Source organism: Balaenoptera acutorostrata, chromosome 9 (genome assembly GCF_949987535.1).
Source record: "Balaenoptera acutorostrata chromosome 9, mBalAcu1.1, whole genome shotgun sequence".
Lineage (NCBI taxonomy): Eukaryota > Metazoa > Chordata > Mammalia > Artiodactyla > Balaenopteridae > Balaenoptera > Balaenoptera acutorostrata.
In genome coordinates this window covers 17,629,912-17,653,756 of record NC_080072.1, presented here as the reverse complement: position 1 = coordinate 17,653,756, position 23,845 = coordinate 17,629,912, and the positions used below count along the sequence as shown (strand labels likewise).

Here is a 23,845-nt window from a genome sequence, read left to right as displayed (position 1 = left end):
TAGCCTGTCTATAGCAGGAAAATGACTCCTTTGGAACCATGAAGGGAAGTACTTACATCTTATACATAGATACAGTGAATAGCTGGATCTGTATAAGATTTACTGTCTAAACTTTAGGTAACTTTTTCTGTGGGGACAAGTGTGCTTCTGTGCATAGAGGGAAAGTAAAAGATAGGAACCAGCTGAGGGTATTTATCACTATCTGTACCCTGGAAAAAGAAGTCCTAGAAGAAAACCCACCTGGTTTAAAACCTCCCCAGTGAGAAAAAGTGGCCAAGCAGCAGTAAGGAAATCAGACATCACGGTGCATAGAAAGGAGCCAGCTTGAGGAGACTGAGAAAATACTGAGTTCAAGACTCAGATCCCAACACTGCTGCTTTGACCCAGGGTACGATCTCTATTCATACATTCAGCAGATGGTCATTACCAGGCACTGGAGTCCTTGTACCTGTAAAATGAGAGATCAGACTAAATAACTTCTGAAGTCTCTTCCACTGTGAGATTCTGTGGTTCCAGACAATTCTAATAATATGTTGAAGTTATGGTCAGCTGATTATTAATACTCTTTCTCCCCACCCACTCAATTTTTCCATGGCTAAGGTGGTCCTCTCCATTTTTCAGCATCACAGAACACATAGACTTTGCCACTCCAATACAGCAGCCAGCGATGGAACCTGTTTGCAATGGCAATCTCCCCACGAGCATGCACACCCTAGACCACTTGCAGGGGGTTTCCAACCGAGCCAGCCTACATTACACGGGCGAGAGCCAGTTAACAGAGGTGAGTGCTCGGCTTTATTCAGCCTCTCTGTAGTTTTCAGCCCCACAGTCATGGTGCAACTGATAGCAGAAAGCACAAGCAGCCAGGCCATATTTTTTTGCCTATTCTCAGATGGCTGTCATCTAGGTGGCTTTAGGCCAAGCCTAATTTCTTTCAGGCCCTGTGACTGAGCTTATGCTTTTTTTTATGACCAGGAAATTTTAATTCTGATTTATTCCTCGAGGTGGGTAGCATTCTGCTTGCCATCAGACAGAGGCTCTTTGTGAGAAATATTTGGGACAGTTAATCCTCCTACTGACATTCTTAAGAAGGAAGGGAAAGAGGACAGACCCAGCATATACCTAGAAGAATAATTGGAAAACATGCCACAGCAGAGGCATGTTAAATAAGTAGAGGATTTGTTAAGTAAGTTTTGGTATAGACGTGAGATAGTATACAATAAGAGCCATTAAGAAAGATGTAGTAGAAATATATGTATTGGCATGAAGAAATTTTTAGAATATATTATGTGAAAATGTAGGTGATAGTTTACAGTGTGATCCCATAGTATACAGTCTGTGAGAGGAATAATATATGTGTACATAGAAAAATATCTGAAAGATACATAAGAGATATCAACAGTGGTTGTGTCTGGGTGACAGGATTACAAGTGCTTTTTATTTTCTTTATTTACTCTATATTCTATAATACTATAATGAATGTGTTTTACATGTCCATAATTTTTGTTAAGTGAGAGAAGGCTGAGGGGATGGTAAAATGGCCTTCAGTGTATCTTCCACAAAATGCTTTACCAACAGGACCACAGCAGGTACCCCAGAGAAGCAGTCTGCACCTGTGGTACAGTGCCCAACTCAGCATCAGCAGTGTCACCAGACCTCACCTCATTTTCACTCCTCTAATCTACCATCTTCCTCCCTATACCAGGTATTGCAAAATCTTGGCAAAGACCAATATCCACAACAGTCACTTGAACAAATTGGCACCCGAATTGCCAAAGTTTTGGAAAAGGTAAGTCACTCTGTAGGAAAGCTCTAAACTATTGCCCACTTTCTAACTTTTCCAGATTATTTGCCACTATGTGGCTCTAACCTCTTCTGTTAGTTACTTAATACTTGGTACCGAAGGGATGACATGAAATGTTTCAATCACTTTTCCATTACTTTTTCCATCAGTTGGTTAGTATTCTTTTTTGCTGCTTTGTTTACCTTCTGTGCTTAAACTTTACATGGTCAGTTTTCTCTTTTTTAGTCCAGCTTGGATATATTCAGGTGGTGCTACTGTGAACTATGGAATCTAGGTATGGGAAATAAGTCAGGTGTTCCTTTTTTGGTGATAAAGAATATTTGGTATTTTGGATGGTGGGTGGGAATCACATCTTGAAATATCTTTTTTCTTTGAAGTCATGAAAAATATTTGCACAACTATATTTTCCTACAGCCTACAGAAAATATAATTAAGAGTCTCTAAGACTGTTCATCTGCCTCTGTGTGATATTTGTATAAAGAGGAAGTTTTTAAATTTTAATTTAATTATTTCATGGTTAAGAATCTCTCCACTTTATTATTGTAATGATATTGAAGAGGTAACATAAAATAGTGATTAAAAGGGTCAACTCAACTTCTAGTAGGTAGGGGTAGGATAATCGCATCAGTTTAAAAGAGAGGAAGTGGAAAGCACTCAGCAATCACTATTCCATGGGAATTCTGAAATTCATCTGGCCATATGTCACTGGTTCCCCCAATTCCAGGGTAAGATATATTCCTTTTTAATTAATTAATTTATTTATTTATTTATTTTTTGCTGAGTTGGGTCTTCGTTGCTGTGAGAGGTTTTCTCTAGTTGCGGCGAGCGGGGGCTACTCTTTGTTGCAGTGCACGGGCGTCTCATTGCAGTGGCTTCTCTTGTTGCGGAGCACGGGCTCTAGACATGCGGGCTTCAGTAGTTGTGACTCGCGGGCTCTAGAGTGCAGGCTCAGTAGTTGTGGCGCACAGGCTTAGTTGCTCTGCAGCACGTGGGATCTTCCCAGACCAGAGCTCGAACCTGTGTCCCCTGCATTTGCAGGCAGATTCTTAACCACTGTGCCACCAGGGAAGCCCAGGGATATATTCCTTGAATAGAACCTGTTTTGCTTCCCTGGGGTTGGTTTCCTAATCTGTTGCTCAGCTTTCAGCTCTTCTCTCTGAGCTGTCTTTCCTTTTCCTTAGGAGTGTCCTGTATTTGTAGCTGAATAGCTTACTCAGCCTGCTGCCTGTCTCTATCCCTGGCACAACTTCTTAGAAAAGCTTTGTGGACTTTCAAATTTTAAGCCATCCCATCAGACAAAAGCCACACCCGCAGATCTCTTCAAGAAGGCCCCTATCTCCTTTGAACATGAGTCCAGGACAATACCTTTAAGATTCTTAGATACCTTTGGTCTAATGGAGAGTCTGTGAGGCTTAAATCTAGACTCAGATCTTTCTGAGGTGGTAGTAACCAAGTGTCTTACTGCCGTGCTTTTGATTTGATCTTAATCCTGAGGCCATAGTTTTACTGGTATCACGTGGATTTGACTTTTTGTCAAAACCTTGTGCTGACTAGAGAAGCTGGCAATTGAGAAAGTTTCATTTTCTAACCCTGCAAGTCCCAGATTGGAAGCATTTTCTCTAAATTCTGCTTGAAAACTGCACAGTTCCTTGTTTAGGTCTCCTCTCTCTTTTAATACCTAAAAAAATTATAGGTGATTTTTAAAAAACCATTTGTCACTTTCAGCGCTCTTCCTAGAGGTCTTCCTAACCAGATCCACAACTTTGTTAGGTATTTTCCTATATTCCGAGATACAGCCTCACTATTTGTTTTGCCAATAGATAATAATGCCGCTTCTCCAGGCTCCAGTAGCAATATCCCCAGTGCTCTTCCAACCTTCATTAATGGTCCTGTTGCTGCTCCTTCGGCAAGTGTCCTCAACCCGTTCCCCAGACTTATGTCACATGCTTTAAGTTTCTGTTGGGGCCACACTCCATTCTTTCTTTTTTTTTTTTTTATTTATTTATTTTTGCTGTGTTGGGTCTTCGTTTCTGTGCGAGGGCTCTCTCTAGTTGTGGCAAGCGGGGGCCACTCTTCATTGTGGTGCGCGGGCCTCTCACTATCGCGGCCCTTCCCGTTGCGGAGCACAGGCTCCAGACGCGCAGGCTCAGTAATCGTGGCTCACGGGCCCAGTTGCTCCGCGGCATGTGGGATCTTCCCAGACCAGGGCTCGAACCCGTGTCCCCTGCATTGGCAGGCAGATTCTCAACCACTGCGCCACCAGGGAAGCCCCACACTCCATTCTTGATGCCAAATACTATTTTCAGTTATCTTTTTGCCTAATAAATCATGCCAGGATTTACTGGCTTAAAACAAAACTATTATTTGCTCAAGATTCTACAACCTGAGCTGGACCTTCTTCTGATCTGACTTGGAATCATTCATGCAACTATAGACATGTGGAGACCCAACTTGGGCTGACCGCCAAAGAAGGCTGGAGTGATTGGAATAGCTGGGACACAGTTGGATATCGTCTCTCTCCAAATAGTCTCTCTAGTAGAGAAACTGGACCTTTTTACCTGGTGGCTCGGGGCTCCAAGAGGGTGAAAGCAGAAGCTTAGAGTCCATGCACAGAGGTGGAACAGCACCACTTTCACCCCTTCCATCTGTCAAAGCAAAGTCCCAGGGCAGGGGAAATACCCTCCACCTGCTGGCAGTGCAAAGACTATGGCCGACCTTTTATCCACCGCAGTGCCTTTAAAAGGAGCAACAATAAAACTGACAGCATCTCGATGGAAATGATGGAAACTAGAAGCCAATGTAATGACATCTTTAAAGTACTAAAGAAGAAAACTGCAAGCCTAAAATTCTATACCAGCAAAAATACTGTTCAAAAATTAAGGTGAAATAAAGATGTGTTTAAACCAATAAAAATTCAGAGACTTTGGCGTCAATAGACCTGCACTGAAATAAAAATTAAAGGGAGTTCTTCAGAAAAATGATCACAGATAGAAATATGGACATGCCAGAGGGAAAGAAGAACACTGGAAAGAAAATATAAATGAAGAGTAATTGTACAAAATGATAACTGTGCTGCCCTGAGGAGCTTCACCTTTATATATAACTAAAATTCATGGCAACAGTAACATAAATGATGGGAGGGAAATAAATGGAGTTTAAAAGTTCTAAGGTTTAATTGGTATCAGCCAAGTAGTAAAAGAAATAATTTGCATTGGACTGTAAATAAGTAAGAATGTATGTTTTAAGCTCTAGGCTAACTACTAAAAACGGTTTTAAAATATAATTCAGTGGAAGGAAAATGGAGTAATGTGAAACATTTGATTAATCCAAAGAAAATCGAGAAAGGTAAAGTCACATAAAAATAGAACAGAAATAGTAAAATAGTAAATAAAGTATATCAGTAGTTAACTACAAAAAAGATTTATAATTTAGGCATTTTGTATAGAATGGATTTTTTAAAATCCAACTATATGCTGCTTATAAGAGAAACTCTTCAAATATTAGGATGCAGAAGGGTTGAAAGTACAAAGATGGAAAATAATATACCATGCAAACAGTAAAAAAAGCAGATATAGCTACACTCTTATTAAAGAAAAAAACTTTGAAGCAAGAAACATTATGAGAGTTAGAAGGGCTAAAATGAAAAAGATTGATGATACAAATGTTCAAGATGATATGGAGCAACCAGAACTCTGATACATTGCTGGTGAGAGTATAAAATGGTACAGTCATTTTGGAAGACAGTCTGGTAGTCTATTAAAGAGTTAAGCATATATGACCCAGTAATTTTACTGCTAGGTATTTATCAAAGAGACATGAAAACTATGTCCACAAAATACTTGTTAAAAATTGTTCACAGCAGATTTATTCGTAACAGCCAAAAATCTGGAAACAGTAAGATGCCCATCAGTAGAAGAAGGGATAAACAGTGTTATATTTATACACTGGATACTATTCTGCAAGAAAGACCCTATATCCATATTGATGAATCTCAAAAATATTATGCTAATAAAAGTCGTTGGACACAAAAAAAGTGTATAGTGTATGATCCCAACTATATGAAATTCTAGAACAGGCAAAACTAACCTATGATGATAGAAATCAGAAGAGTGATTGCTTTGTGGGGGAAGCGGTTGACTGGGAAGCAACTTGAAATGACTTTCTGGAGTGTTGGAAGTTTTCTGTGTCTTTAAGCAATAGTCAAAACGGAATGTTATACCTAAGGTCTGAGCATTTCTCTGTATTTAAATTATACCTTGATTTTTTTAAATGAAGTTTAGATAAAGGTTTTAGACCACAAGAAACTGAAAGATATATGTTATCAACAGACTTGCATTAAAAATCACTAAAGGGATTTTTTCAATCAGAAGGAAAACTATTCCAGGTAGAAACTCAGAAATACAGGAAAGAGCAAAGAGCAACAGAAAGAGAAACTATTAGAGTATGTGTAAATGAGTATGACGATACAAAATAATAAGTAGTGTCTTCTGAGGTTACAGTTCATGACAACAGCAATACAAAAGGCAGGAAGGAATTGCACTGATCACCGTAGATGTTCTCAGGTCCAGTTAGACATTTCACACTCATGTAATTGGCCTCACTTAGCATGGGCTTCACCCAGAAGGATAAGGGGCTAGGACACCACAGCAGCATCAGGCATATACCTCCAGAATGAGCACTCACTTAGGCCAGGGACCATTCTCTGCCCACCCTTCTTTCCTGCCAAGTGACTGTTCACGTGCTAGGGAACAAATCAAATGATTAAATGTGGGAAGTACCCTGGCTTAGATGCTCCAAGTTCCATATGAGAACCAGTATCTTTTGTAATAGCCACATGGGCATAGAGTGCTAGAAAGAGACACGGCTAGCTACAAGAACCGTGGCACTTAGAGGCTCCAAGCTTTCTACCTGGTGTTCATAGTTTTTTCCCAGTCTTACCAGTCCAGATACAGTTTACCAACCAAGGCCATTTTTACTGTAAGCTGTCTTGCCTGGTGACAGCTAACATTCCCCCTTTATTAGGTCTTCAGGGAAGTAGGGCTAGAAGGTAATCCAACATCAGTTTCCATTGTAGGCTCACAGACTGACCTCCATGACCTTGAGTTATTAACTTTAGTACAGTAGTTCTCAGACTTTAGGGTACACCACAATCACCTGGAGGACTTGTTAAAACAGATTGCTAGGCTTCTATGACAGGACTTGCTGATTTAGTAGGTCTAGGGCCAGGCTTGAGAATTTACATTTCTAATAAGTTCACAGCTGATACTGAGTGATGCTGCTGATCTGAGGACCACACTTAGAAAAGGGCAGTGATAACAAAGCAAAAGCACCCCTTGCCCATTTACCTTTCAGAAAAGAACAAGGATCTCCATATCCTCTCTGCTTCAACTTTTAAAATACTCAGTCATTATCCTTTATTATTTCTTGAAAAGCCCATCTGTAGTTGTCTCTTTAGGGAGTTTTTAGTTTGCATTACCATAATTATCACTAAGCGTCAGCAGATGACATTGGTCAGACTCCATTTTAGTGTTAAATCATTATGCACTATCAGAACCCTCAGAAAGCTGCCCAGGTTGCAGCTGAGGTTACTCTCCACACGTGGTAGCCTCTGCAGAGGTCTCACCTCTGGCCCCAGATGCACACCATGCTGCCACCATTGTCCCCACAGACAGTTTGTATGCCAGGTTGCCACGTTGTCCTGTTTGACTTTGTGGGCTAGTGCAGAAATAGTTCTCCCGTTTTTGTCTCCCCAGGTCTTCAGGTGGTGGCTTGTGGGCACTACTTTGTGCTGGTTAGATCTACAGCCACCCCAACTTGGGTCAGAGCCAAGCTGCTCCACCTCCTTTTCTGATCCAGACCTAGTTACAAACATGGAGTCTTAAGCTCATGTGCTTGTCTCCTCCCCGCCCCCTGTCAGGCATCAATGCCTACTTTGGCTCAAATGCATCAACTACACCAAGGCAATATCATTCTTGCCAGTCAGCCCATTTGCAACTAGGTTTCTGATCAGCTCCATTTCATGGACAGTGGGGCATTTTCTCTCAGCATAAGTTTGTCTCCAGCTTTCATCCATTCCTACAAGGGGAAGATTTATCCTCTGTCACACAATGTCAAGCTTCTGCCATCAGACTCTGGGAAAGTTGGCCCCCACTGAGGCTTCAGTCTTATCAGCATCTTCCTCTCCATTCCCTTTGTGTCCTGGTGCCTTGGCCATATTGAACCAAGGATATGAAAGTCTGTTTCATTGCTGCTGCTGCTCTGCAGTGCCCACTGTTTGTGGTTTTAAGACCAGCTCGATAGATATTTCATACTTGCACACCTCAGTAGGACACCTGTCTTGCCTTCACTCAGGAGGATATAGAACAGGACATACAGCAGGCCAGCAGGGCAGCTTTTCATGTATTTCTCCAGGAGTCCCCATAGCTCTCTGGCAGCAGTCTTGGGGACTGTTCTCTGCTCCAACCCCCGAATTGACAGCTCAGGGATAAGGGATCAAGACCACATGGATGAGTGTGGGAACCACCCTGGCCTGGAAGTCTCAAGTTCCATGTAAGAACCAGTGCCTCTTTAACAGTCCTATGGGCCTAGAGCCCAAGAGTTCCAACAAGGGACAAGAAACGTCACACTGGGGAAAGCTCAAAGTTGTGGCTTTCTACCAGATTATCACAGTCCACTGGCAGTTTACGGTCAGGTCATCTTTACCATAAACAATGTTGCCTAGTAATGTGGGTGACATTCTACCTTTATTATGTTTCCAGGGCAACATAGCTGAAAAGTTAACATGAGATTAATTTCCCAGGAATACACATAGACAAAGTGTTAGGCTTTAACATTTCAGGAAAGTAATAAAATTAATTTATATTTTTTGTCTGTAATAATTCAAAGATGCATGTTATACTTTTAGGTTAATCACTAAAAGAACAGTTAAAGAAAGTATAATTAAGGGAAAATGGAATAATAAAAAACATTTGATTAATTCATAAAGGAGGCAAGGAAGACAAAGGATTATAAAACAGGTGGGTGAAATAGAATACAAATAGTAAGATGATAGTGATAAACCCAATATATCAGTAATCACAATAAATATAAAAGGACTAGATACCCCAATTAGAGTGCTAACATTATCAGACTAGGTTAAAATCTTGAACCAATTATGTGCTGTTTAAAGTAACACATCTTAATGTAAGATACAAAACAGTTGAAATTAAACAGATGGAAAAAAGATACATCATACAAACATTAATAAAAAGAAGCTGGTGTAACTATACTACTATCAGACAATGTGGAATTTAAGGCAGGAAGCATTACTACAGATAAAGACAATTCATAATGATAAAGTGGTCAGTCCACCAGGATATTGAAAATTGTAAATCTATATGGAACCAATACCATAGTTTCACATTATATAGACAAGCATTAAACACTGACATGTAAAAGGAGAAATAGATGAATCCACAACCAAGATAGACTTTAACATACCTCTTAATAGGTGATAGAACTAAGCAGACAAAAAATTAAGATATAGAAGATCTTACTAATAAACTTGACATAATTGATATTTATATAATGCCACATTCAACTGTGAGGGTATTCTTATTTTTAAAAAGCATATGGAACATTTACCATATTGATCATAAGCTGAATCATAAATTAAACCTCAATTAAATATTAAACTACTGAAGCAATTTAGAGTTTACTTTCTGACCATGGTAGAATTAACCTAGAAAAAAAATCAGAAAAAAAAAGGATAGAAAATTCCCAATGATTTTGGTCAGATTATACTACACCTCTGAATGACTCAGGGTTCAGTGAAGAAAGCAAAATTAGAAAATATTTTGAAATGAATGACAATAAAGATTTGGCATATCAAAACTTATAGGATGCAACTAAAGCAATGCTTGAGGGAAGTTTATAGCCCTCAATGGATATGTTAGTTTAAAAAAAAATGACTGAAACTTAGTGATCTGTGCTTCTACCTCAGAAAGCTAAGAAAAGAACAAAATTACACTGAGATATTTCCTGCCCATATCATTGGCAAAAATTCAGAAGTTTGATAGGATACCCTTGGTGAGACCATGGGAAAACTGGCAGTGTCATACACTGCTGGTAGAAATGCAAAATGGAAAACCTCTATGGAGAGAAAATTGACAATATCTAGCAAAATTATACATTCATTTACCCATCCAGCCAGCAAGCCTGCTTTTAGGAATCTTTCCTAAAAATACAATGGCAAAAAAAATTACCTGACAAAAATACCTGTGAATAAGGCTGTTGATTATAGCCTGATTTGTAATAGTAAACTAAAACAATCCAAATGCCCAGTAGTAGGGGGTTGATTGAATAAAAAGTCCTATGTGGCTGCTCATTGTGTGTGAACATCCACACAATGGAGACTTCTGAAGCTGTCAAAATGAATGAGGACCATCTCTATAAACTTATATGGAGTAATCTCCAGGATATAGCAAGTGAAAAAAAGAACAGAAAAAAATTATGTCTTAGGTTACTATTTATCTCTTTTTAAAATAGCAACTTGTGGGGAGGGGAAATATATGTAGAGAGAAATAGAAAGACATTTTAAAATGAAAGACTAAATTTGAAAAAAAAATTTAAATGGTGTCCCATGGAAGGAAGACAGAAATAGGATAGAAAAGACATGGAATGAAGCTAGATTTCCTTGAATCTACATTGGTTTTTTGTTGTTGTTGTTGTTTTTTGACTTTGGAACCAAATAAATATTTTGTATAATTACAAAGAATTTTTAAATAAGAGAATTCCTAATTAAAAGTAAAATTAAATGAGCCTAACTTTGCATTCCATTGGTAGTATAACCACATCAAGAGGAAGAATTCCAAGTGACTTTAAAACACAGTTATTTGGCTGTACATCCCTAACGGAACTTACCCTAAGAACAAAAGAAAACCTTATACTGTTTTCAGTAATACTGTTGTATTAATAATATTGATGTTATTCTTTTGAGATTGTAGGTGTATGTATTGCAAAATAAATGAGTAATTTTGTTGGTGATGTTGAAAACTGGAATTTTGAGTATGGGTGAAAGGACATAGAGTTGTGAGAATGATGATAAGTAAACATCTCTAGTCTTGAATTGGAAGTATTAGTAAGAATTCTTGAAATATTTTATTGATATATTTACACATCTCCTAGCTTTATTTTACGGAAAAGACTAGAATCTATGACTAGCCCAGTATTAGTAGGCACCCTTAGTACCCAGATTGTGATCTTTAGATACTGTTTTCCACTTTAAAACAAAGTCTATAATAAAAGACAAAGAAGGGCATTATATAATGATAAAAGGATCAACACAAGAGGATATAGCATTAATAAACATATGCACCTAATACAGGAGCACTTAAATATATAAAGCAAATATTAGAAGACCTAAAGGTTGACAATAATACAGTAATAGTAGGGGACTTTAATACCCCACTTACATCAGTGGACAAATCATCCAGACAGAAAATCAATTAGGAAACAGTGGCCTTAAATGACATGTTAGACCACTTGGCCTTAATAGATATCTACAGGACGTTCCATCCAAAAACAGCAGAATACACATTCTTTTCAGGTAGATCACATGCTAGGCCACAAAACAACTCCCAGTAAATTTAAGAGGATAGAAATTACATCAAGCATCTTTTCCGACCACAGCAGTATGAAACTAGAGATCAGTTACAAAAGAAAAATGGGAAAAACACAAACACGTGGAGACTAAACAACATGATACTTAAAAACCAATGGGTCAATGAAAGAGTCAAAGAGGAAATCAGAAAATACCTTGAGACAAATGAAAACAAAAAAACAACTTTCCAAAATCTATGGGGCACAGCAAAAACAGTTCTAAGAGAGAAGTTGGTAACAATTCAGGCATACCTCAAGAAACAAGGAAAATCTCAAATAACCTAACCTACCCCCTAAAGGAATTAGAAAAAGAAAAACAAAGCTTAAAGTTAGAAGAAGTTAGGAAATAGTAAAGATATGAAAGGAAGTAAAATAGAGACCAAACAAGACAAAACAAAACAGTAGAAAAGATCAGTGAAACCAAGAGCTGGTTTTTTGAAAAGATAAACAGAATTGATAAGACTTTAGTCAGGCTCATTAAGAATGAAAGAGAGAGGACCCAAATAAAATAAGAAATGAAAGAGGAAAGGGACCTCCTTGGTGGTCCAGTGGCTAAGACTCTGCACTCCCAGTGTAGGGGGCCTGGGTGTGATCCCTGGTTGGGGAACCAGATCCCACATGCCGTGACTAAGAGTTTGCATGCCGCAACTAAAGATTCTGCATGCTGCAACTAAAGATCCTGCATGCCACAACTAAAGACCTGGCGTGGCCAAATAAATAAATAAATATTTTTTTAAAAAAGAAATGAAAGAGGAGAAATTAAAACATATCACAGAAATACAGTCATAAGAGAATACTATGAACAGTTATATGCCAACAAATTGGACAACCTACAAGAAATGGATAAATTTCCAGAAACATACAATCTTCCAAGACTGAATAAGGAAGAAATAGATAATCTGAACAGACCAGATACTTTTATTAAAATTAAATCAATAATCAAAAAACGCCCAACAAACAGAAGTCCAGGACTGGGTGGCTTCACAGGGGAATTCTACCAAACATACAAAGAAAAGTTAATACTTACCCCTCTCAAACTATGGCAGAAAATTGAAGAGAAGGCAGTACTCCCAAATTCATTCTGTGGGACCACCATTATCCTGATACCAAAATCAGACAAAGATACTACAAAGAAAAAGAAAATTACAGGCGAATATCTGTGATGAATATAAATGCAAAGAACCTCAATGAAATATTAGCAAGTCCAGAAACTAACACACCATTGTAAAGCAATTATACTCCAATAAAGATGTTAATTAAAAAAAAAAAAGATGCGGCACAGCCTAAGTAAATATTTTAAAATATATATATATATTAGCAAGTCAGATTCAACAATATATAAAAAGGATCATACACTGTGATCAAGTGGGATTTATTCCAGAGATGTAAGAATGGTTCAGTATCTGCAAATCAATCAATGTGATACACCACATTAACAAAACAAAGGATAAAAATCACACAATCATCTCAATAGATGCAGAAAAAGCATTTAACAAAATTCAACACCCATTCATGATAAATATTCTCAACACAGTTGGTATAGAGGGAACAGATCTCAACATAATAAAGGCCATTTATGACAAACCCAGCTAACATCATACTCAGTGGTGAAAAACTGAAAGCTTTTCATTTAAAATTGGAATAAGACAAGGATGTCCACTCTCACCATTTCTATTTAACATAGTATTAGGAGACCTGGCCATAGCAATCAGACAAGAAAAAGAAAAGGCATCCAAATTGGAAAGGATGAAGTAAAACGGTCACTATTTGCAGATGACATGATACTACATATAGAGAACCCTAAAGTCTCCACCAAAAAACTATTAGAACTAACAAATGAATTCAGTAAAGTTGCAGGATACAAGATTAATATACAGAAATCTGTTGCTTTTCTATACACTAGTAACTATCAGAAAGAGGAAGCAAGAAAACAGTTGCATCAAAAATAATAAAATACTTAATAATTTTAACCAAGGAAATGAAAGACCTATACTCTGAAAACTATAAGATGCTGATGAACAAAATTGAAGGTGATACAAATAAATGGAAAGATATCCCATGTTCATGGTTTGGAAGAATTAATATTGTTAAAATGTCTATACTACTTAAAGCAATCTAGAGATTTAGTGTAACCCTTATCAAAATATCCATGACATTTTTCACAGAACTAGAACAAATAGTTCTAAATTTTGTATGGAACCACAAAAGACCCCAAATTGCCAAAGCAATCTTGAGAAAAAAGAGCAAAGCTGGAGGTATCATGCTCCCTGACTTCAGACTATACTACAAAGCTATAGTCATCAAAACAGTATGGTACTGGCACAAAAACAGACACATAGATCAATGGAATAGAATAGAGAGCCCAGAAATAAACCCACACACATATTGTAAATTTATGACAAAGGAGGCAGATATATACAATGGGGAAAAGACAGTCTTTTCAGTAAGTGGTGTTGGGAAAACTGGACAGCTACATGAAAAGAATGAAATTAGAACATATTATCACATCATATATAAAAATGACTCAATAGATTAAAGATCTAAATGTAAAATTGGAAACCATAAAACTCCTAGAAGAAAACACAGGCAGTATATTCTTTGACATAATTCTTAGCAATATATTTTTGGATCTGTCTTCTCAGGCAAGGAAAACAAAAGCAAAAATAAACAAATGAGACCTAAATAAACTTAAAAACTTTTGCACAACAAAGGAAACAAACCATCAGCAAAACAAAAAGGCAACCTACTGAATGGGAAGATGTATTTGCAAATGATATGTCTGATAAGGGGTTAATATCCAAAATTTATAAAAAGCTCATTCAATTCAATATTAGAAAAACAAATAACCTTATTTAAAAATGGGCAAAAGATCTGAATAGACATTTTTCCAAAGATACAAATGGCCAACAGGCACATGTAAAGATGCTCAACATCACTAATCATCAGGAAAATGCAAATCAGAACCACAATGAGCTATCACCTCACACCTGTCAGAATGGCTATTGACAAAAAGTCAACAAATAAGTGTTGGCAAGGATGTGGAGAAAGGGGAAACCCTAGTTCACTGTTGGTGGGAATGTAAATTGGCACAGCTATTATGGAAAACATTATAGAGGTTCCTCAAAAAATTAGAAATAGAACTACCATATGATGCAGCAATTCTACTCCTGGGTATATATCCAAAGAAAATGAAAACACTAATTCAAGATATGGAAGCAACCTAAGTGTCTAGCAACAGATGAATGGATAAAGAAGACACACACACACACACACACACACACACACACACACACACTCTGGAATATTACTTGGTCATAAAAAAGAATGAAATTTTGCCATTTGCAACAACATGGGTGGACCTGGAGGGTATTATACTTAGTGTCATAAGTCAGAGAAAGACAAATACTGCATGTTTTCATTTATATGTGGAATCTAAAAAAATAAAACAAGTGAATGAATATAACAAAACAGAAGCAGTTGCATAGATACAAAGAACAAACTAGTGGTTACCAGTGAGGCGAGAGGTGGGCAGAAGGTCAGCACGAGGAAGAGGACTAAGAGATACAGACTACTAGGTATAAAATAAATAAGATACGACGTTTTAATGTACAGCACAAGGAATATAGCCAATATTTTATAATATTGGATTGGCCAAAAAGTTCCTTCGGTTTTTAAGTAAAAATAAAAGACACATTTTTCACTTTCACCAAGAACTTTATTGAACAATGTATTCACCCTTTTGTTCCACTACCTTCTGCCATTTTTCAGGCAACTTCATAATTCCATCTTCCCAAAACTTTTTATCTTTTTGAGCAAAGAACTGTTCCAGGTGCCTTTTACAGTCTTCCAGGGAATTGAAATTTTTTCCATTAAGAGAATTTTGTAAAGACCAAAATAAATGGGAATCCGAATGTACAATGTCTGATGAATACAGCAGATGAATCAGAACTTCCCAGCCAAGCTGTAACAGTTTTTGCCTGGTCATCAAGGAAACATACGGTCTTGTGGTATCCTGATGGGAGATTATGCATTTTCTGTTGACTAATTTTGGTCGCTTTTCATCAAGGACTGCTTTCAGTTGGTCTAATTGGGAGCAGTACTTGTTGGAATTAATCCTTTGGTTTTTCGGAAGGAGCTCATAATAAAGGACTCCCTTCCAATCCCACCATATACACAACATCACCTTCTGTGGATGAAGACCGGCCTTTGGTGTGGTTGGTGGTGGTACATTTCACTTGCCCCACGATCTCTTCCATTCCACATTATTGTACAGTATCCACTTTTCATCTCCCGTCACAATTTGTTTTAAAAACAGAATGTTTTCGTTACGTTTAAGTAGAGAATTGCATGGTCAAGAAGGTTTTTTGCGCTTAACTTATGTAGAACCCAAACATCAAAGCGATTAAATAACCAAGCTGGTGCAAATGATTTTCAACACTTGATTTGGATATTTTGAGTATGTCGGCTATCTCCTGTATGATAACTTTGATTGTTCTCAATTAATGTCTCAATTTGATTGCTATAACTTCAACTGGTCTACACAACAGTGGAGCAGCGTCCAGCGAAAAATCTCCAGCACAAAACCTCGCAAACCACTTTTGACACGTTCAATCAGTCACAGCACCTTCTCCATACACTGCACAAATCTTTTTGCATTTCAGTTGCATTTTTACCTTTCTGGGAACAATAAAGCATAATTGGGACTTCCCTGGTGGTGCAGTGGTTGAGATTCCGCCTGCCAGTGCAGGGGACACAGGTTCGAACCCTGGTCTGGGAAGATCCCACATGCCGTGGAGCAACTAAGCCTGTGTGCCACAACTACTGAGCCTGCTCTCTAGAGCCCAAGAGCCACCACTACTGAGCCCACGTGCCACAACTGAAGCCCATGCACTCTAGGGCCCATGCCCCACAGCAAGAGAAGCCACCGCAATGAGAAGCCCATGCATCGCAAGGAAGAGTAGCCCTCACTTGCCACAACTAGAGAAAAGCCCACATGCAGCAACGAAGACCCAATGCAGCCAAAAATAAATAAGTAAATAAATAAATTTATTTATTTTTTAAAAAGCATAATAGGCCAAAAACGTTGCTTTTTCTTCCATTTTCAGTATTGAAATGGCCACACAAAAATTCACCAATTTTGATAAGTTTTTTAAAAAATGCTCACTGATATGACAGCTGTCACAATACAATCTAACAAAATTGTTTCGAATGAGGTTAAAGGCAACTAAGTGCTGCTAAAGCCATCTTATGGAAAAAACTGAACAAACGTTTTGGCCAACTGAATTACTTTATATTTCTTTTTATGTTTGTTTGTTTATTTATTTTTGGCTGTGTTGGGTCTTCGTTGCTGTGCGGGCTTTCTCTAGTTGCAGCGAGTGGGAGCTACTCTTCGTTGTGGTGCGCAGGCTTCTCACTGTGGTGGCTTCTCGTTGCGGAGCACAGGCTCTAGGCACGCAGGCTTCATTAGTTGTGGCACGCGAGCTCACTAGTTGTGGCTCGTGGGCTCTGGAGCGCAGCCTCAGTAGTTGTGGCGCACGGGCTTAGTTGTTCCGTGGCATGTGGGATCTTCCTGGACCAGGGCTCAAACCCACGTCCCCTGCATTGACAGGCGAATTCTTAACCACTGCACCACGAGGGAAGTCCCCCAATAACTTTAAATAGAATGTGACCTGTAAAAATATCTAATCACTATGTTGTATACCTGAAACTAATATAACATTGTAAATCAACTGTACTTCAATTTTTTTTTCTTTTTCTGGAAAATAAAGCTTTAATTTTATGTCTTAACTGATTTTTACTACGTTGCAGCAAGTTGAACCATGAGGAAACCCATGGAATATGACCATAACAGCTCTATTAAAAGCTGTCAGCTTTTTTCTGTAGTGTTTTTTTTTTCCCACATCTTTACTGGAGTATAAATGCTTTACAAAGTTGTGTTAGTTTCTACTGTACAACAAAGTGAATCAGCTATACGTATACATATATCCCCATATTGCCTCCCTCCCACCCTCCCTATCCCATCCCTCTAGCTCATCACAAAGCACCGAACTGATCTCCCTGTGCTCTGCAGCAGCTTCCCACTAGCTATCTATTTTACATTTGGTAGTGTATATATGTCAGTGCTACTCTCTCACTTCATCCCAGCTTCCCCTTCCCCTCCTTGCCCTCAAGTCCATTCTCTACGTCTGCGTCTTTATTCCTGCCCTGCCACTAGGTTCATCAGTACCGCTTTTTTAAATCTATATGTATGCGTTAGCATATGGTGTTTGTTTTTCTCTTTCTGACTTACTTCACTCTGTATGACAGATTCTAGGTCTATCCACCTCACTACACATAACTCAATTTCGTTCCTTTTTATGGCTGAGTAATATTCCATTGTATATATGTGCCACATCTTCTTTATCCATTCATCTGTAGATGGACACTTAGGTTGCTTCCATGTCCTGGCTGTTGTAAATAGAGCTGCAATGAACATTGTGGTACATGACTCTTTTTGAATTATGGTTTTCTCAGGGTATATGCCCAGTAGTGGGATTGCTGGGTCATGTGATAGTTCTATTTTTAGTTTTTTAAGGAACCTCCATACTGTTCTCCATAGTGGCTGTATCAATTTACATTCCCACCAACAGTGCAAGAGGGTTCTCTTTTCTCCACACCCTCTCCAGCATTATTGTTTGTGGATTTTTTGATGATGGCTATTCTGACTGGTGTGAGATGATATCTCATTGTAGTTTTGATTTGCATTTCTCCAATGATTAGTGATGTTGAGCATCTTTTCATGTATTTGTTGACAATCTGTATATCTTCTTTGGAGAAATGTCTATTTAGGTCTTCTGCCCATTTTTGGATTGGGTTGTTTGTTTTTGTGGTATTGAGCTGCATGAGCTGCTTGTATATTTTGGAGATTAATCCTTTGTCATTTGCTTTGTTTGCAAATATTTTCTCCCATTCTGAGGGTTGTCTTTTCATCTTATTTATGGTTTCCTTTGCTGTGCAAAAGCTTTTAAGTTTCATTAGGTCCCATTTGTTTATTTGTTTTTATTTCTCTTACTCTAGGAGGTGGGTCAGAAAGAGTCTTGCTGTGATGTATGTCATAGAGTGTTCTACCTATGTTTTCCTCTAAGAGTTTTATAGTGTCTGGCCTTACATTTAGGTCTTTAATCCATTTTGAGTTTATCTTTGTGTATGGTGTTAGGGAGTGTTCTAATTTCATTCTTTTACATGTAGCTGTCCAGTTTTCCCAGCACCACTTATTGAAGAGACTGTCTTTTCTTCATTGTATATCCTTGCCTCCTTTGTCATAGATTAGTTGACCATAGGTGCATGGGTTTATCTCTGGGCTTTCTATCCTGTTCCATTGACCTGTATTTCTGTTTTTGTGCCAGTACCATACTGCCTTCATTACTGTAGCTTTGTAGTATAGTCTGAAGTCAGGGAGCATGATTCCTCCAGCTCCGTTTTCGTTTCCTAAGATTGCTTTGGCTATTTGGGATCTTTTCTGTCTCCATACAAATCGTAAAATTCCTTGTTCTAGTTCTGTGAAAAATGCCATTGGTAATTAGATAGGGATTGCATTGAACCTGTAGATTGCTTTGGGTAGTATAGTCATTTTCACAATATTGATTCTTCTAATCCAGGAGCATGGTATATCTCTCCATCTGTTTATGTTATCTTTGATTTATTTCATCAGTGTTTTATAGTTTTCTGAGTACAGGTCTTTTGCCTCTTCAGGTAGGTTTATTCCTAGGTATTTTGTTCTTTTTGTTGCGATGGTAAATGGGATTGTTTCCTTAATTTCTCTTTCTGATCTTTCATTGTTAGTGTATAGGAATGCAAGAGATTTCTGTGCATTAATTTTGTATCCTGCAACCTTACCAAATTCATTGATTAGTTCCAGTAGTTTTCTGGTGGCATCTTTAGGATTCTCTATGTATACTGTCATGTCATCTGCAAAGAGTGACAGTTTTACTTCTTCTTTCCCAATTTGTATTCCTTTTATTTCTTTTTCTTCTCTGATTGATGTGGCTAGGACTTCCAATACTATGTTGAATAATAGTGACGAGAGTGGACATCCTTGTCTTGTTCCTGATCTTAGAGGAAATGCTTTCAGTTTTTCACCATTGAGAGAGAGTGGTGTTTGCTGTGGATTTGTCATATATGGCTTTTATTATGTTGAGGTAGTTTCCCTCTGTGCCCACTTTCTGGAGAGTTTTTATCATAAATGGGTGTTGAATTTTGTCAAAAGCTTTTTCTGCATCTATTGAGATGATCATATGTTTTTTATTCTTCAATTTGTTAATATGGTGTATATTTTACGTATATTGAAGAATCCTTGCATCATTGGGATAAATCCCACTTGATCATGGTGTATGGTCCTTTTAATGTGTTGTTGGATTCTGTTTGCTAGTATTTTGCTGAGGATTTTTGTATCTATGTTCATCAGTGATATTGGTCTGTAATTTTCTTTTTTTGTGATATCTTTGTCTGGTTTAGTGTCAGGGTGATGGTGGCCTCGTAGAACAAGTTTGGGAGTGTTCCTCCCTCTCCAATTTTTTGGAAGAGTTTAAGAAGGATAGATGTTAACTCTACTCTAAATGTTTGATAGAATTCGCCTGTGAAGCCATCTGGTCCTGGACTTTTGTTTTTTGGAAGATTTTTTTTTTAACATCTTTCTTTGTTTCTATTTCATTTATTTCTGCTCTGATCTTTATGATTTCTTTCCTTCTACTAACTTGGGGTTTTCTTTGTTCTTCTTTTTCTAGTTTCTTTAAGTGTAAGGTTAGATTGTTTATTTGAGATTTGTCTTGTTTCTTGAGGTAGGATTGTATTGCTATAAACTTCCCTCTTAGAACTGATTTGCTACATCCCACAGGGTTTGGATCCTGGTGTTTTCGTTGTCATTTGTTTCTAGGTATTTTTTTCTTTCCTCTTTGATTTCTTCAGTGATCTCTTGGTTATTTAGCAGTGCACTGTTTAGCCTCCATGTGTTTGTGTTTTTTACTGTTTTTTTCCTGTAATTGATTTCTAATCTCATAGCATTGTTGTCAGAAGATGGTTGATACGATTTCAGTTTTCTTAAATTTTCCAAGGCTTGATTTGTTTATTTTTTTTATATACGTTTATTATTTTATTTATATTTATTTTTGGCTGCATTGGGTCTTCGTTGCTGCGCGCGGGCTTTCTCTAGTTGCAGCGAGCAGGGGCTACTCTTTGTTGTGGTGCGCTGGCTTCTCTCCTCAGTGGCTTCTGCAGGCTCAGTAGTTGTGGCGCACGGGCTTAGTTGCTCCACAGCATGTGGGATCTTCCCAGACCAGGGCTGGAACCCATGTCCCCTGCATTGGCAGGCAGATTCTTAACCACTGTGCCACCAGGGAAGTCCTCCAAGGCTTGATTTGTGACCCAAGATGTGATCTGTTCTGGAGAACGTTCCGTGTGCACTTGAGAAGAAAGTGTATTCTTCCGCTTTGGGGTGGAATGTCCTAAAATTATCAATTAAGTCGATTTGGTCTGTTGTGTCATTTAAAGCTTGTGTTTCCTTATTTATTTTCTGTCTGGATTATCTATTGGTGTAAGTGGGGTGTTAAAGTCCCCCACTATTATTGTGTTACTGTCGATTTCTCCTTTTATAGCTGTTAGCATTTGCCTTATGTATTGAGGTGCTCCTATGTTGGGTGCATAAATACTTATGATTGTTTTGTTTTCTTCTTGGATTGATCCCTTGATCATTATGTAGTGTCCTTCCTTTTCTCTTGTAACTGTCTTTATTTTAAAGTCTGTTTTATCTAATATGAGAATTGCTCCTCCAGCTTTCTTGTGATTTCCATTTGCATGGAATATCTATTTCCATCCCCTCACTTTCAGTCTGTATGTGTCCCTAGGTCTGAAGTGGGTTTCTTATAGACAGCATATATAAGGGTCTTGTTTTTGTATCCATTCAGCCAGTCTTTGTCTTTTGGTTGGAGCATTTAATCCATTTACCTTCAAGGTGATTATTGATACGTATGTTCCTATTACCATTTTCTTAATTGATTTCGGTTGGTTTTTATGGGTCTTTTTCTTCTCTTGTGTTTCCCACTTAGAGAAGTTCCTTTAGCATTTGTTGTAAAGCTGGTCTGGTGGTGGTGAATTCTCGTAGCGTTTGCTTGTCTGTAAAGCTTTTGATTTCTCCATCGAATCTGAATGATATCCTTGCAGGGCAGAGTAATCTTGATTGTAGCTTTTTCCCTTTCATCATTTTAAATTTGTCCTGCCACTCCCTTCTGGCTTGCAGAGTTTCTGCTGAAAGATCAGCTGTTTGCTTTATGGGAATTCCCTTTTATGTTATTTGTTGCTTTTCCCTTGCTGCTTTTAATATTTTTTCTTTGTATTTAATTTTTGATAGTTTGATTAATATGTGTCTCAGCATATTTCTCTTTGGGTTTATCCTGTATGGGATTCTCTGTGCTTCCTGGACTTGATTGACTATTTCCTTTCACATGTTAGGGAGGTTTTTGACTATAATCTCTTCAAATATTTTCTCAGACCCTTCCTTTTTCTTTTCTTCTTCTGGGACCCCTATAATTTGAATGTTGGTGCATTTAATATTGTCCCAGAGGTCTCTGAGACTATCCTCAATTCTTTTCATTCTTTTTTCTTTATTTTGTTCCCTTGCAGTTATTTCCACCATTTTATCTTCCAGGTCACTTATCCATTCTTCTGCCTCAGTTATTCTATTGATTCCTTCAAGACTATTTTTAATTTCAGTTGTGTTGTTCATCACTGTTTGCTCTTTAGTTCTTCTAGGTCCTTGTTAAATGTTTCTTGTAATTTCTCCATTCTGTTTTCAAAATTTTGGATCATCTTTACTGTCATTACTCTGAATTCTTTTTCAGGTAGATTGACTATTTCATCTTCATTCGTCTGTAACATATTATTTTGTTGTTTCTTTCTTTTTTTTTTTTTTTTTTTTTTTTTTTGATCAGTGGTGCTGTATTCCTGTCTTACTGGTCGTTTGGCCTGAGGCGTCCAGCACTGGAGTTTGCAGGCAGTTGGATTGAGCCTGGTCCTGGTGCTGAGGACCTCCGGGAGGCCTCACTCCAGTTAATATTCCCTGGGGTCTGAGGTTCTCTGTTAGTCCAGCGGTTTCGACTTGGAGCTCCCACTACGGGAGCTCGGGCCCAACCTCCAGCCTGGGAACCAAGATCCCACAAGCCGGGTAGTGAGGCAAAAAAAGAAAAAAAGGAGCAGTACAATAACAAAGAGTAAAAAACAAAATAAAATTAGAAAGATAGAAAATATATAAGGAAAAATAAACATATAAATGAATCAACAACAAGGTAAAACAGAACCCCAAGAGGAAAAAAGAAAAGCCTTGTCTATGGTGGCCAGAGTTCAGGCGGAGGTGGAACTTAGGCAGGGGCTGGGTTTAGGGTGGGGCGGGACCTGTGCGGGAGAGGGGTGCAGGTGATGTTTGAGCAAGGGGCAGGGCCTTGTTCAGGACCAGCACCTGGTTCAGGACCCTCACAGGCAGAAAAGGCCTTGGGGGCAGGCCCTAAGTGTGTGTGTGTGGGGGGGGGGGGGTGACATTCAAGTGTGGGGCGGAGCCTCTGCTTAGGACCTGCCCAGAAGCAGAGAGGCAGCACGTCCAAAGCGGGGCTCTGGAGTATGGAGTTCCAGAGTTTGCAGGTAAGTCCCTGGGTGAGAGTGTATGGGTGGGGTTTAGGCCCAGCACAGTTGGAGGGGGTCTCCCAGTGTAGTGGTAGGGCCCTGGGTGTAGGGGTGGGGCTTGGGCTCTGCATGGCAGGAGGGAGGCTCCAGGGGCAGAGGATCAGACCCCAGAGCCCAACAGGCTCTCCGGTGCCTAAGTGGACAGGGAAAGTGCTGGCCGCATTCCCTTCCATTCCTCTATGCCCCGCCCCCCACCGTCTCCCCCACGGTCTCCCCCATCCCCGCTGGACTCCTAACCGTGGGTGGGTCCCACTGGGTGTAGGAACTCCTCCCCTCCCCCAGCCGCCCCCCAGGGGTGCCGGTCCTGTAGATCCAGCCTTTACTTTTGCTCCTGCTTCCCTCCCTCCCACTCCCTCAGGACCTGCGTGGCTGGAGGGGGCCTAGGTGGGCAGAAGATCAGACCCAGATCTCAGCAGGCTCCCGGGGGCCCAAGTGGGCAGGGGAAACCTGGCCACTCTCCCTTCTGATTCTCTGTCCTCCCAGTGGTCCCCCAATTTCCCCCTTCGGGTGTAGGATCCCTTCCCCTCCCCCAGCCGCCCCTCAGGGGCGCCAGTCCTGTCCCACCTCCACTTCTCCTCCCCCCTCCCTCCCCCACACCCCACTTTCTACCCGGTCGCTGGGGGCTCCTCCCGTCCCTTTAGGTGTCCGTGGTCCCCCACCGGTGCCTGGTAGGTGCCCTAGTTGTGAGGAGATGCG

At 39.1% G+C, this 23,845-nt stretch overlaps 1 protein-coding gene across 2 annotated transcripts in view; it reads left to right on the top strand.

Moving 5' to 3' along the window:
- TTC17 (tetratricopeptide repeat domain 17) overlaps positions 1-23,845 on the top strand; it is a 154,498-nt gene that overhangs the window by 113,223 nt on the left and 17,430 nt on the right. For both annotated transcript variants that reach the window (XM_007181099.2, XM_007181098.2), the window contains 2 exons: positions 622-781; positions 1,706-1,789. In XM_007181099.2, coding sequence (XP_007181161.1) covers positions 622-781; positions 1,706-1,789 — 244 coding nt within the window. The remainder of the gene's footprint in view (positions 1-621; positions 782-1,705; positions 1,790-23,845) is intronic.